The sequence below is a fragment of the Diabrotica virgifera genome, chromosome 8 (assembly GCF_917563875.1).
Source record: "Diabrotica virgifera virgifera chromosome 8, PGI_DIABVI_V3a".
Taxonomy (NCBI): Eukaryota; Metazoa; Arthropoda; class Insecta; order Coleoptera; family Chrysomelidae; genus Diabrotica; species Diabrotica virgifera.
The window spans coordinates 77,114,296-77,127,313 of NC_065450.1; the positions used below are offsets into that span (position 1 = coordinate 77,114,296).

General features: G+C 35.7%; 1 protein-coding gene across 1 annotated transcript in view; it reads left to right on the forward strand.

Annotated features, from left to right (window-relative positions):
* The window catches only part of LOC114332187 (monocarboxylate transporter 13), a 118,438-nt gene that overhangs the window by 46,563 nt on the left and 58,857 nt on the right, over nt 1-13,018 (forward strand). The window contains exons 2-3 of the mRNA XM_028281925.2: nt 2,998-3,394; nt 7,761-7,923. Of these exons, the coding sequence (XP_028137726.1) occupies nt 2,998-3,394; nt 7,761-7,923 (560 nt within the window). The remainder of the gene's footprint in view (nt 1-2,997; nt 3,395-7,760; nt 7,924-13,018) is intronic.

Here is a 13,018-nt window from a genome sequence, read left to right on the forward strand (position 1 = left end):
GTTCTATGAGTGATTGTATAGTAGTGTTGCCCAAATGCAAGACCAAGACGAGACTTAGACAGTCTTGGTCTTGGTCTTGCGCCAGTACACCTGGTCTCGGTCTTGGTCATGGTATTGCGCTCCCAGTCTTGGTCTTGGTCTTGCAGCAAGAGACTTGCAAGTCTCGCAGTTGCCCAATAGCCTCTATTGCATATCTTAGAACAACCTAACAGAGAGATACATTTTAAGCTTGAATATCATAGCCATAGTAAAGACTAGCCAAATTAATAAATATCTAAACAACTGACACCGGGTGGGGTTTGAACCCACGATCTAAGTGATACCTGCCTATGTTCTAACTACCTAAAGTTAAAACTACCTCTTAAAACCCACAAAATTTTATTTGCATATCTCAACCGGTTTTAAAGCAATAAATAAATCCTCAGTTTGTAAGAAAAATTTCAACACCCCCTATTTGGGAAACGAAGCATTTATAAAGTAAACGTTTATGAAGCAAACTGTCATTACTTTTTCGTGCAGAATTACCCATTAAAGATTGTCATACTTATTTAAAAACATCCTGTATTGATGAAAAACACGGCTAGTTAAAAAAGTACCTAACTTTTTTATTATCCAATATAAGTGAATGAATAAACAAACATAATGCTAAGAAAATATGAGGCTATAGTTGGGTTTTAATTTCAGTATGCTATTGCATGCTTGAATAATAAGTTAGCATAATGCCAATAGAATATTCCACAGAGTGAGAAAAAACACAGTTTGATTGGTACACCAGGTATACAATGGCAATAATTGACCTGTCTAGCAATATTATTATTACAGCAATATTTATAATGAATAAGACAACATATTAAAAAAATCACTTAAATCGGACAACAGGGTTAGGAAATTTGAGACATTAAAAATGACCCGTTTTTAAGGTGGTGCGTTAATTTCTTGGAGAAGTTTATATGGTTAAAATAATATTTCGGTATTTTGTATTTTTGTATTTGTATTTTGTATATAGTATTTTCGGTATTACACGATATCTGGCATTATCTGTACTTTTGTCTTATATGATTATCTTATGATACTTTTAAATAATAGCCGCGCTGTTTCACCAAATTTTGTTTAGCCGAGTGACCTCATAGTACAGTCACCATAAACAATACATAATAGTCTTACTATAATAACTATGTATACCGATAAGATTTCTGGTGTTTGGATTCCTAGAAAACTAATAATGAAAAAAATTAATTACTTATATACTTATTAAGTATATTTTCATACTTATTAAGTGACACATTTCTAAAAAGTTTGTATACGATATTCGATATTACTGTAGGCGTCGCAACGCAGGACTGTTTTGTTATGATTAGAAGACGACTATTCTCAAAACCTGGACAATTAATTTCAGAGCGAAGAAATCGGCTGCTGAGAAGGAATGTACAAAATATTTTATTTTTACATTATAATAATGACCGCTGAGTACATGTCAAATGTGTAAAGTGTTTTTTTAATGGATATTTTGATTCGCTATGTATGTTTATGGTATTGTTCGTAATGCGCATAAATCCAATTTTCTAATTTTTTTTTACAAGTTTTTTTGTTTCTCATAGAATATCTAAGAATATAGCCGAACTTATATACTTCCTAAAACGACCCTCAGTTCTAACTGCAAGACGCAAGAGTCTCGCAGGTTTAGTCTTGTTCTTGCTTAAGTCTTGCACGGTAAGTCTTGGTCTTGGTCTAGCTAAAATTAGGCGGTCTTAGACTTGGTCTTGCGAAAACGCAAGAACAAGACCAAGACCGATTTTGGGCAACACTATTGTATAGTAAATAATGCCTCTCTAGTGCTGAAGCCTTTTCTAAATCCCTGTTGGTTTCCTGTTATGCTATCGACTAGTTTTTTGTAGACACGTTCAGTTGCGGTTCTAGACCAAAAAAACTGGGGGGGGGGCAAGGGAACACAACCGGTGAATAAACAAGATAACGGGCCTTTTTAACGAAGATTATAGTACAAAAGTCCTGTAAAAACTAGGGGGGCAACTGCCCCCCCTGCCCCGGGCTAGAACCACCACTGGACACGTTCATGGATCACTCGCAAGAATACTTTTAAAACATGGTTCATGAAACTTAGCTTCCTATATTCCTCACATTTCATTGCGTTGGGTTTTTGGGTATTGGGATGAACTCAGATACAGTATTTCTCATGATCATCTTTCAGTGCGTCACAGTTTTTCGATTTCTTTCTAACGCATTAAATTGTATGTGACAGAAAAAAAGGCACGTCGGTGATTACATTTCGTCGGTGACATTTTTATAACATTTTTTCTAGTTATTCTAGTTGTCGATAGATGGCGTCATAATAAAAAAATAATTTTTTTTTAATTAGATAATAATATTAAAAATATAATCTGTATAATTTATAAGACTATACAAATCAAAGAAAATACCATTTTATAAATGCAAGAAACACATTTGATTTGTTTTTATTCCAAATTGAAAATAAAATGTGACAACTGTCAGATTTAACTAAAATGTCATGTTAGAATAAATGTCATAAATATGTATTATCACGGACTTACCCTTTTTCCTATCATTTGTTACGCACTGAAAAATGATCATGAAAAGGACAATATTAGATATTCTTTGGGAATTTCCCCGGTATAGAATAATTCGTTAAATAATTCTACAAGTATATCCATGTGGTTCTCTGTTAGTAATCTTAAATTTCTGTACATATATCATCCAGTCCCATAGCTTTATCATTTTTTATACGTTTTAGAGCTGCTTTAGTTTCCTCTTTGGTAATTGTAGGTCCATTTCTACCTATTGATTCTATTGTCCCTATTCTTTCGTCGTCTTCAAAGAGCTGTTTTATATTATATTCTTCCCATCTATTTATTTTCTCTGCACTTTCAATTATTCCTATTTTGTTATTTTTGTCTATTATGTTTCCAACACCTCATCTCAATATTAAAAATTAAAATAGTAAATAAATTTTATTTATTTTAGGACCAATATGCAGTGCCTTAGTCGACAGATATGGCTGCCAAAAAATGACCATCATCGGTTCCGCCATAACAGCTTTAGGATTTATTTTGAGCTCATACGTCAACAGTCTGGGCTTGCTGTACTTAACGTATGGTGTTATAGGAGGTCTGGCCAGAGGGGTTTGCTACGTAACAGTGGTTGTGGCGGTAGCCTTTTGGTTCGAGAAGAGAAGATCAGTCGCTTTGGGAATTTCGGCCAGTGGTACTGGCTTTGGAACCATCATCTTCTCCCCGTTTACCAATTTCTTGTTATTTGAATTTGGATGGAGGGGTACGCTGTTGATACTAGGAGGATGCTTGGCTAATATGTGTGTATGCGGTGCTCTGATGATTGATCCCCAATGGGTGATTGATGAAGAGTAAGTTCTATTTTATTTTATTATCATATTAGTAAACTGTAAACAGCTTAGAAATTTAATTATAATTATTCTTTAATTATAATTAAATTATACCGTAATAAATTAAATTATACCGTTATTTACAAAACAATATTATTCCCTGCAAAAAAATATAATATAAAAAGAATAGGTAGATGTAAAAATTAAACATTAAATTTTGAATTCCATAGAATTAATAGAATTTTATAAAAATCCATCATTAATGAGCCAATCGCGTCCACTGCTGGACATAGGCCTCCCTCAGTTCTTTCCAGTGTTATCTATACTGCACCGCTTGTAGCCAGTTTCCCGCTACGCTTTTGAGAAGAGTAGCAGGAATTCCATAGAATTTAATAAATCTGCATATGCATATTATGTGTTTCATCGATATGACCAAGGCTTTTGACAGAGTGCGGTTAAAGGACGTATTAGAAACAATGGGAGAAAAAGGGCTAAACTACAGACTAATTAACCTAGTACACGATATTAACAAACAATGTAAAACAAAAATAAGAGTAGGACATTTGACAACAGAAGACATAGTTATAAACACAGGAATCCGTCAAGACGATTCACTGAGCCCTTTCATATTTAATTTAATAATGGACAAAATAATAGAAAACCTTTTGATTCTGAAGACAATCTCCAAACGCTTCTGCATGCATTTAATACTTAAGCTAAGGAACTAAATATGCTCATCAACACCGAGAAGACTAAGTACCTAGTAGTTTCCAAAGAACCGATAACATGCAAATTAGAAATTGACTCCATACTTGTGGAACAGGTGAATGAGTTCAAATATCTTGAAGCGGAAATAACAAAACGAATAACCTCTTAGGTAAAAGACCACAGGGTAGACCACCAAAACGATGGCGAGAATGCTGGACCTCATCTTCCGGGGAAGATTTAATGGCAATGAACAGGCTGTAGACTACCAGCATGATCGATCATGTTAGAAAGAAGAAGATTTTGAATTTATAGACATTGTGTCCTATACAAGACTTTATCCATCATTGGCATCAATTATTGTTTGAACTCTACGTTGCACAATATCTATTGAATTATCAAAAGATTCTTCTTTGTAGCATGTCCCACACATATTCGATGCGATTGAGGTCTGGAGAGCGCGGAGATAATATCAAATGAGAAATTTATTCGACAACGGCAGATTTACGTCTTTGAGCGTTATCTACATAAAGAAAACTGGTGCCCAATGGCTGCATGAAAATTAACAACCGTTATCAATCATTGCTTCTACAACCCCTGGTGGGTCTTGGCCTGTTCTAGAAGCAACTTCCATTACTTCGTATCCTTCGCTTTGGTTTTCCAATTTCACACTCCTAACACTTGCAAGTCGTCTTCAACCTGATCCTTAACTCGTGCTCTGGGCCTGCCTCTTCTCCGCCCGCCATCCGGTCTTTGATCTACCAATACTATCTATCATCGTCATAACGTAGCACTATAACCCTGGATGCGTCCTGGCTGCAGGGCCTATTTTACCACTAGGCCAGTGAGGCACCTGCCTCGGGCCCGCATTTTAATGGGGCCCGGAAAGATCATCAAAAAATTTTATTGCAATAAAACAAGATAAATTTTCAAATTTGTCAACTGTGGTTTTAGAACCACATGAGACACACTTTGAAAATCTTTCTACGTATCATCCACAGTAGAATCAGAGATAGATGTGAAGAAGACCAGGATGAAACACAATTTGGCTTCAAAAATGGACTGGGAACCCGAGTCGCACTCTTTGCACTAAATGTATTATTGCAGAAATGCCGAGATCAAAGGAAAGACGTATTTGCTGTATTTATTGACTTTAAGAAAGCCTTTGATCGAGTACAACATCACAAATTAATTAAGATATTAAAGGATTAAGGATAGTCAAGATGTACGAATCATAGAAAAATTATACTGACGTCAAACAGCGACAGACTGCATAAAAAGAAAATCAACAGAAATATGCAAAATACAAAGAGGTGTCGAGACAGGGTTGTATACTGTCCCCACTGTTGTTCAATATATATTCAGATAGAATATTTAAGGAAGCGCTCCATATTTTGGAATGGGGTGTGAAAGTTAATGGAATTCTGATAAATACAATCAGATATGCAGACGATACAGTTATTTTAAATGATGATATGAATAGATTACAACACCTTTTAAATGCCATTGACACAGTGGGAAGAGAGTTTGGCCTAAACATAAACTGTTCAAAAACAAAATACGTGGTATTTAGCCGTTTGGCCCATCAAGATTCACAGTTATATGTTGATGGTTATATAATTCAAAGAGTACCCAGTTTTAAATATCTTGGTTGCCATATTACTGAACAACTAGATCCAGATAAAGAGATAAAATGTAGAAGCGAGATAGCCCGCACGACATTTTTAAAAATGAGGTCATTCTTCTGTAATGATAACTTGCAACTTAAACTTCGAAAGCGCATGATTAAATGTTACATTTGGTCAGTCCTCTTGTATGTTGTCGAAGCATGGACATTAAAAATATCGACCATTAATCGTTTGGAGGCCTTTGAAATGTGGCTGCACAGACGTACACTGAAAATACCATGGACGGCTACTCTGACAAGTGTGGCAGTCCTTAAGAGAGCAAATGTTGCCCGCGAGCTGCTTGATAACATCAAATATAGAAAGATGGCCTATTTTGGACACGTAGTAAGGGGAGACTTACGGGGGAGGTTAAGGGGAGATTGGGGAAGCTTATTGAAGGAGGCCAAGGCTCGATTTGGGCTGTAGTGCCATTGGATGGAGTAAGGGGAGACCGGTATAATATTCTTCAACTTATTATGATGGGTAAAATCGAAGGATGCAGAGGAATTGGTAGAAAGCAGGCCTCTTGGTTAAAGAATATCCGGGCGTGGACAGGAATAAAGAAAGCAGAACAACTATTTAAAATAGCTCGAGACAGAGACAGTTTCGCCATGTTAATCGCCAACGTCAAGAGGACTTGATAGGGCACGTTAAGAAGAAGAAGAAGGTCTTAGAACAATTAAAAAATTTTATGTCAATATTAACTAATTAACTTAATTAATATTATTATTAAATTATATTTAGGGACTCGAAAATTATATAGTGCCTCGGGCCTGATTTGAAGTAAAATAGGTTCTGCCTGGCTGACTATACAACTTTTTTCCAATTTGTTCAGTCTTCCATCAACCTAGGGTTAAATGGAATGTTCATTTTCCGGAGATCTGATTGGATGTTATCTCTCCATCGCATTCTGGGGCGTCCGAGTGGTCTTTTCCTGTAGGAATCTCCTCCCTTCACACAAGAAGGAAGCGTAGACCGGACGATAGAAGAAAGAAACAACCAGGGAAGAAAAGCAATTACCCTTCTCAATAGCATCCTCTGGGACCAGTCAATATCAAACAACAACAAACATAGAATATACAATACAATTGTTAAGAGTATAATCACTTACAGCAGTGAAGTATGTCAAATAAAAGAAAGATACAAGAGAAAACTTGAAGCAACAGAAATGGATTTCTGGAGGCGCTCAGCAGGAAAATCAAGATTAGAAAGGGTAACCAACAACAGAATTAGGGAAATAATGAATGTGAAATACACAATAGTAGATGACATTAGTACCAAACAGCTTAGATGGTATGGACACGTACAAAGAATGTCCGAAGAACGACTCCCGAAACAAATCCTAACGTGGACCCCTCATGGTAGACGAAAAAGAGGAAGACCCCGCCTGAGTTGGAGAGAAGGCATAAATCGAGAAATGAGAGAAAGAGAATTGGATGAAGACCTTTGGATGGACCGAAGTGAATGGCGACTAGGCATCGGAAGACGTAGGAGAACGTTTTAAAACCGATATATATATATATATATATATATATATATATATATATATATATATATATATATATATATATATATATATATATATATATATATATATATATATATATATATCTCCTCCCATACCAGTCTTACAAGTCTCTGGTTATGAAGTGTGTGCACGTGGCCTTCCCATCCTAGTCGCTGTGATTTAATTTCTTGGACAATATCGGTGTCATTGTAAAGTGCTTTTAATTCGATATTGGTTCTGATCCTACACTAGTTTGTGGTGATATCGTGGAGAGGTCAGAAAAATTTTCAAGTATTTTTCGTTCACAATGTCTGAGCTTTTCTTCGTTTGCTTTGGTCATGGTTCCTGGTCCACGTTTCTCATCCATATGTTAGTACAGGTCTGAAGATGGTTTTATACATTTTGATCTTTGAACTTCTTGTAAGATTTTTTGTTTTTATAAGCTTATTCTGTGCGAATAGATTTTTTTACCGGCAAAACAATTCTAATAAGTTTTATATTTTTACAGAATAGAAAAGAAAAAGGAAGCTAAACGAAAATTAAGAAGTGTCGAAATGAAGGAAATGCACAGTCTATTACCAAATGATGCGGAAAATCATGTAGATAATATTCAGGTTTTATCAAACGGAGAAAGCAGTAGAGTAGAAGTAGTGCAACCAGAAAAAGAAAAAGTAAGTTAATTTTAATATATATTAATCTTGTGAATATTTAGAAAAATGGATTACCAACGTTAAGGCAGGTTTACATGTATCCAGTAAAAAAGCGTTTACATGATGCCACTACCATGCCAGCGCTGTCGTGTCACTGCGACTGGCGCCAGTTACTAGATGGGTCATCCCCAAAATCTATAACGCCTAACTTCACGCGCAACTTTGATACGAGAATTATATAAAAAAAATAATCATTGATATGCAGATCCCGTAATTTTTTGAGCATTATAAAGTAAATATAAAGACATAGGTACATATTTTCTTTTTGTAATTCCATCTTCAATTTACCCTGCACTTCTCGTAGACTTCTTGTCGATAAGGTAGAGTCGTTATATGTTTTGGACGGCGCCCAGTCCAGCGCTGTCTTGAATAGAAAGTTGGTCTATTTTTCAAGCCAGTAGCCCTCGTCCGCGTGCTAACAAAAGGATAGTATTAAAGATGAGAAATTTGACCTCGGACTTCTGGTTCCAGATTCCAGAGTTGCAATCGGAAGTAGTGTTTTAAAGTCGTCGAAATAGTTACAAACGGTATATCATTCGACGCGCCTTAGCAAGATGAGAACAAATGTATTCTTTAGGTTTTTAAATCATTTCCGGTTAAAAAGTTCTAACCGGAAGTGCCATATTATAGTAGGAGAATTAATACATGTGACATATCAATGGACGCAATAAAAGTCGAGCTTGAATTATTAGTTCCGGTTTTGACGTCATTTCCGGTTAAAAAGTTATGATCGAAAGTTTGGCAAAAATGACTAAAACTTAAAAGTGAAATGGTATAATAATATCAATAGATGCAAAGTTACACGAACAGTTGAAATATCGACTTCCGATTCTACTTCCGGTCACGTTTAATGAAAAACTGGGACTAACGAAGTGCAATTGTTTCTTTTTTACGTCTCCCTGTTTCGTTTTTGTACGTTACTGTTGGTCGAATGATGATGTTGTAGGTTTTGTTTTGGTACTTCGTAAGCGAAATTTTCTTCAATACAGTGGAAGGCAGCAGCAATTTTTTCAATCCATAAACTACGTCGTTTCCACCCCTTTATCGTAAAGCTACGTTTACAGTCGAAGTCCTCCCTTATGTGGACGTCGCAGTTCCAACTCATGACCCCCCTTAACAGAGATTTTTTTTAAGTTAGTGATATTTGTTGGATTTTTTAAAAGTAACTATAAAACTCTCGTTTACGAATGTATCATATTATACCACCTTTTTTTCGTTTCTATATGATACACGTAGTTTATGAACGTTCCTGAGGAAACTTGAAAAAGGGCTAGACCAAGAACACGATGGCTGGAGGACGTTTAGTAAATATGAAAGCTATGCGATTTTCTAAAATATTTTCGTACATAGTTCACATCGCGGGAAATTTTTGTTATTTTATTTAAAATCGTTTATTAATTTGGTCTTTTATTAATCATCAAATTATTAAGAAAACATCGAAACAGATGTCTTTTAACTTTGTTGTTATACCATATACAATTTATTTAATCCGATTTCACGTCAATTGGCTGATAATTATTTTATTGACATAAGCCATTATTTAATTTAATTAACCCAATTTAAAACGATTAATCTTTAATGGAACCAAACTATTAATGATAGAGATGGATAAATCGGAACTGATCCGAGGCAAAGAGCAGAATCTTTAGTAGAATCCAACTAATCCGAATCTTCAAATATAAAATTTAACGGATCACGGGTCAGTAACAGCAGAACGACTTCGTAGTTACTCTGTGAAGACGAGGTATGAACCAAATCCCAAGTTTTTCAGGTATTTTGTGGTCTTGTTCTTTTGAAGGAAATGTGAATTGACTGCACTGATAATTATACCGCCAAAATTATAAATTTGGTTTTCTTATTGCATATGATCTCTGTGAATCCGACTGACACGTGACTTTACAAAGTTATCTTTAGTGAGTAGGAACCGGTGATTCGAATCTGGAAATTCCCATCTCTAATTAATATAGAAATAATTCAATTTACTTTATATTTTACTTATACTATACTTTATACACAGCATGTTCTGCTTGCCGTTTTCCACATCCCAATCACCAGTTGTCATCCTATATTATCATCTTCAGTTAGGTCTCTTTTTTCCATTGTTTTTATTTGTCCACTCCACTGTAATATAGGATGTTCCCTTTTCCTCCTTCTATTTGGTTTCCATTTTCAAGTTCTCAGAGGTAGGTACTTTGCGCTCGTCCATCCTTTGCATATACCCATACCAGAGTAATTTTCGTTTCTCTATTTCATCATTTAGTGTCTCTCTCACATTAATTAGTTTTCTAATTCGTACATTTCTCATTATGTCCATTACTATTAATCTACAGCTTCTTCTCCAAAACATGATTTCCATTGCATTTATTTTGTTTCTTATTCTTTTATTTGTCACCCACGTCTGTGAGTCATACAGTGAGCAGTTTTACACTATTGTCTTAAATGTTGTGTGTTTAGTTTTGTTTGTAATATCATCGCTCCATATAATCGAGTGTAATTGTTGGGTTACTGTCTTTCCTTTCTTTATTTTATTTAATATACTCGTTTCATCTGATTCTGTATTTGTTACAACTGGGTTGTTTTCACTGGAAGACTGTGTCCTCTGTTGTTTAGAATACCCAAGCCAAAAGATCCGACAATATCTCTCAAATATATATGGTTCATTTTCAGTTTTTCCCATCTTGGCGCAAATTATGAGTGCTCTAATAACGGGTAAAATATCGGAAAAGACGGAAAACAGCATACGTTGTGAAATAAAAAGAGATGAAACTGGTAGAGGTGGGACATTTTCAATAGAAACATATAAATTTACATTTCACTGATATAGCTACCCACCTTTAGACGTATCGGAGTCAAACTGTCACAGGGGAATTTCATAAATTTCTCCTGTCACAGTGGCAGTTTCCAAACTCCTCCAATACGTCTAAAGGAGAAAAACTATCAATATAATACAGTGAACTCTCTCTATAACGAACACGGATATTACGAGGTTTCGCTTATATCGAGATACACTAGATGTCCCGTGAAATTCCTATTGAACTATAACACCTCTATAACGAGGCATATTTGGTTATAACGAGGAAAAATGAAATCGAAGAATATGTTTTTTACCTGTTTTTAGCGCAGTAATGGCTATAAATAAATACCCCAAGTGCCTATATAGTATATAGAAATGCCCAACATCTGAGTTATTATCGAGGCCAGTGCTGTAATAAACGTCACCGCCTGTAAAAAACTTCTTTCTGTTTAGCTATCGACCGATATTGAATATTGTAGGAAATTTACAATTTGCGATGACGGCGTCTCATTGTTCAGGTCGACAATCGACACCTAATAAACTACGTAAGAGGCATCAAAACATTTCAATATTATTGTTGTCTGATATAACGAGATCCGCTTATGACGAGGTAATTAGTCCGCCATTTCAGTTTTCGTTATAGAGGGAATCTACTGTATAAATTTATAGGTTTCTATTGATAGTTCCCTAATAGGTTTCTGCAAAACAACGCAAAATATGGAAAACGTAATACATTGTGAAATAAAAAGAGATGAAACTGGTTGAGGTGGAAATTATCGATATAAACGTTTATAACTGTCACAGTGACAGTTGTCATACTTCCTCCGATACGTCTAAAGGTGGGAAACTATGTAACGTAATGTTAGTTGATACGTTTATATCTATAATTTCCACATCTACTAGTTTCATTCCTTTTTACTTCACAATGTATTATGTTTTCCATCTGTTGCTTTATTTTGTCGGTTATTAGCGCACTCATCGTAGGACATCTGTTTTGGGCTTACATACCTGATAGACATGTACATTTTCTGGTTTTGCTTCTAATGCTATTTTTATGAGTTTGTAAAGACACAAGTAACAAGTAACAAAACACATTGTTTTACAAAAAGTATACCGTAACTGTATTTTACTTCTGTTTGATATTTCTAGGTTAAAGAACGCAAAAAACTTCCAAAGATTTGTCCGGTTTGGAAGTTTTGGCTCACGTTAACTCAGTTGTAATGCTACGTCACGCAGATACTGGGTGAGTCCGCTGGAAGCTGTCAAGAACTTTTCCTAATTCCCTGGACAGCCGATATTGCCTGTAAGTAGTCAAAATATCAGGCTGTCCTTTAGTATTTTTATTTTAGATTGTTTTTTGTAGCAGTTCTCTGTAGGCTATTAAAGATTTTAGTGTGTGATTTTGTAGTTCAATATTTCGGTGCAGTTACATTTATGTTACATTTTTAGAGGCCGCAATTTTAGTTTTTTGATGTGTAGGGGGGTTCGTGTGAGCTTAAATTCAAGTTTGTGGGTGCACAATTCACCATAAAACAGAATACCAAGTCCTTTGAAAGTGTGAGCAAAGTACTCCGCACAAACCTTACGGAAATTAGGTCCCAGTGGATTTCGTTCATACTTTGGGAAAATACCCTTTGAAGCATCCTGATAAAAAGTTCTCATGGGCACAACTAAATCGTATGAAGGATTTTCAAGATATAGAGGCACAAACTCGTAAAATTATAAGATTTACTGGGTATTCCAATTCCCTGAGTTACTGGTTATCTGGCAACATGTAGAAGTTTGGATCAAGGAAAAGTATTAGTAGTCTAGGATTTTTCCTGGCTATCCAATGGCGACCTTTACTTTGACCTTGACCTTCAATAGACTTCATCTTGTAGAGTTTCGAGGGTTTTCGGCATTAAATTGATATAAACAGATTACTCATGGGTTTTTGGGATCGCTAAACACGAATATGCCATCAGAATTGACCTCCGAAGGACGTGGCGGCCAGGACCACTGCAAGGGGCGTCATCTTCTAGAGTTTCGATGGTTTTCGGCATTTAATTGATGCAAATGAATTACTGAAGGGTTTTTTGAGGTCTCTAAACACGAATATGCCACCAGAACCGACTCCCGGAGCACCTGGTTTTCAAGGTAAATGAAAGAGGCTCCTGGAGTTTCGAGGGTCTTCGGTACTACATTAATGCAAACGGCTTAGTTATAAGTTTTTGGGGTTGCTGAACACGAATACGTGATCAGCACAGACACAGGAGCACCTGG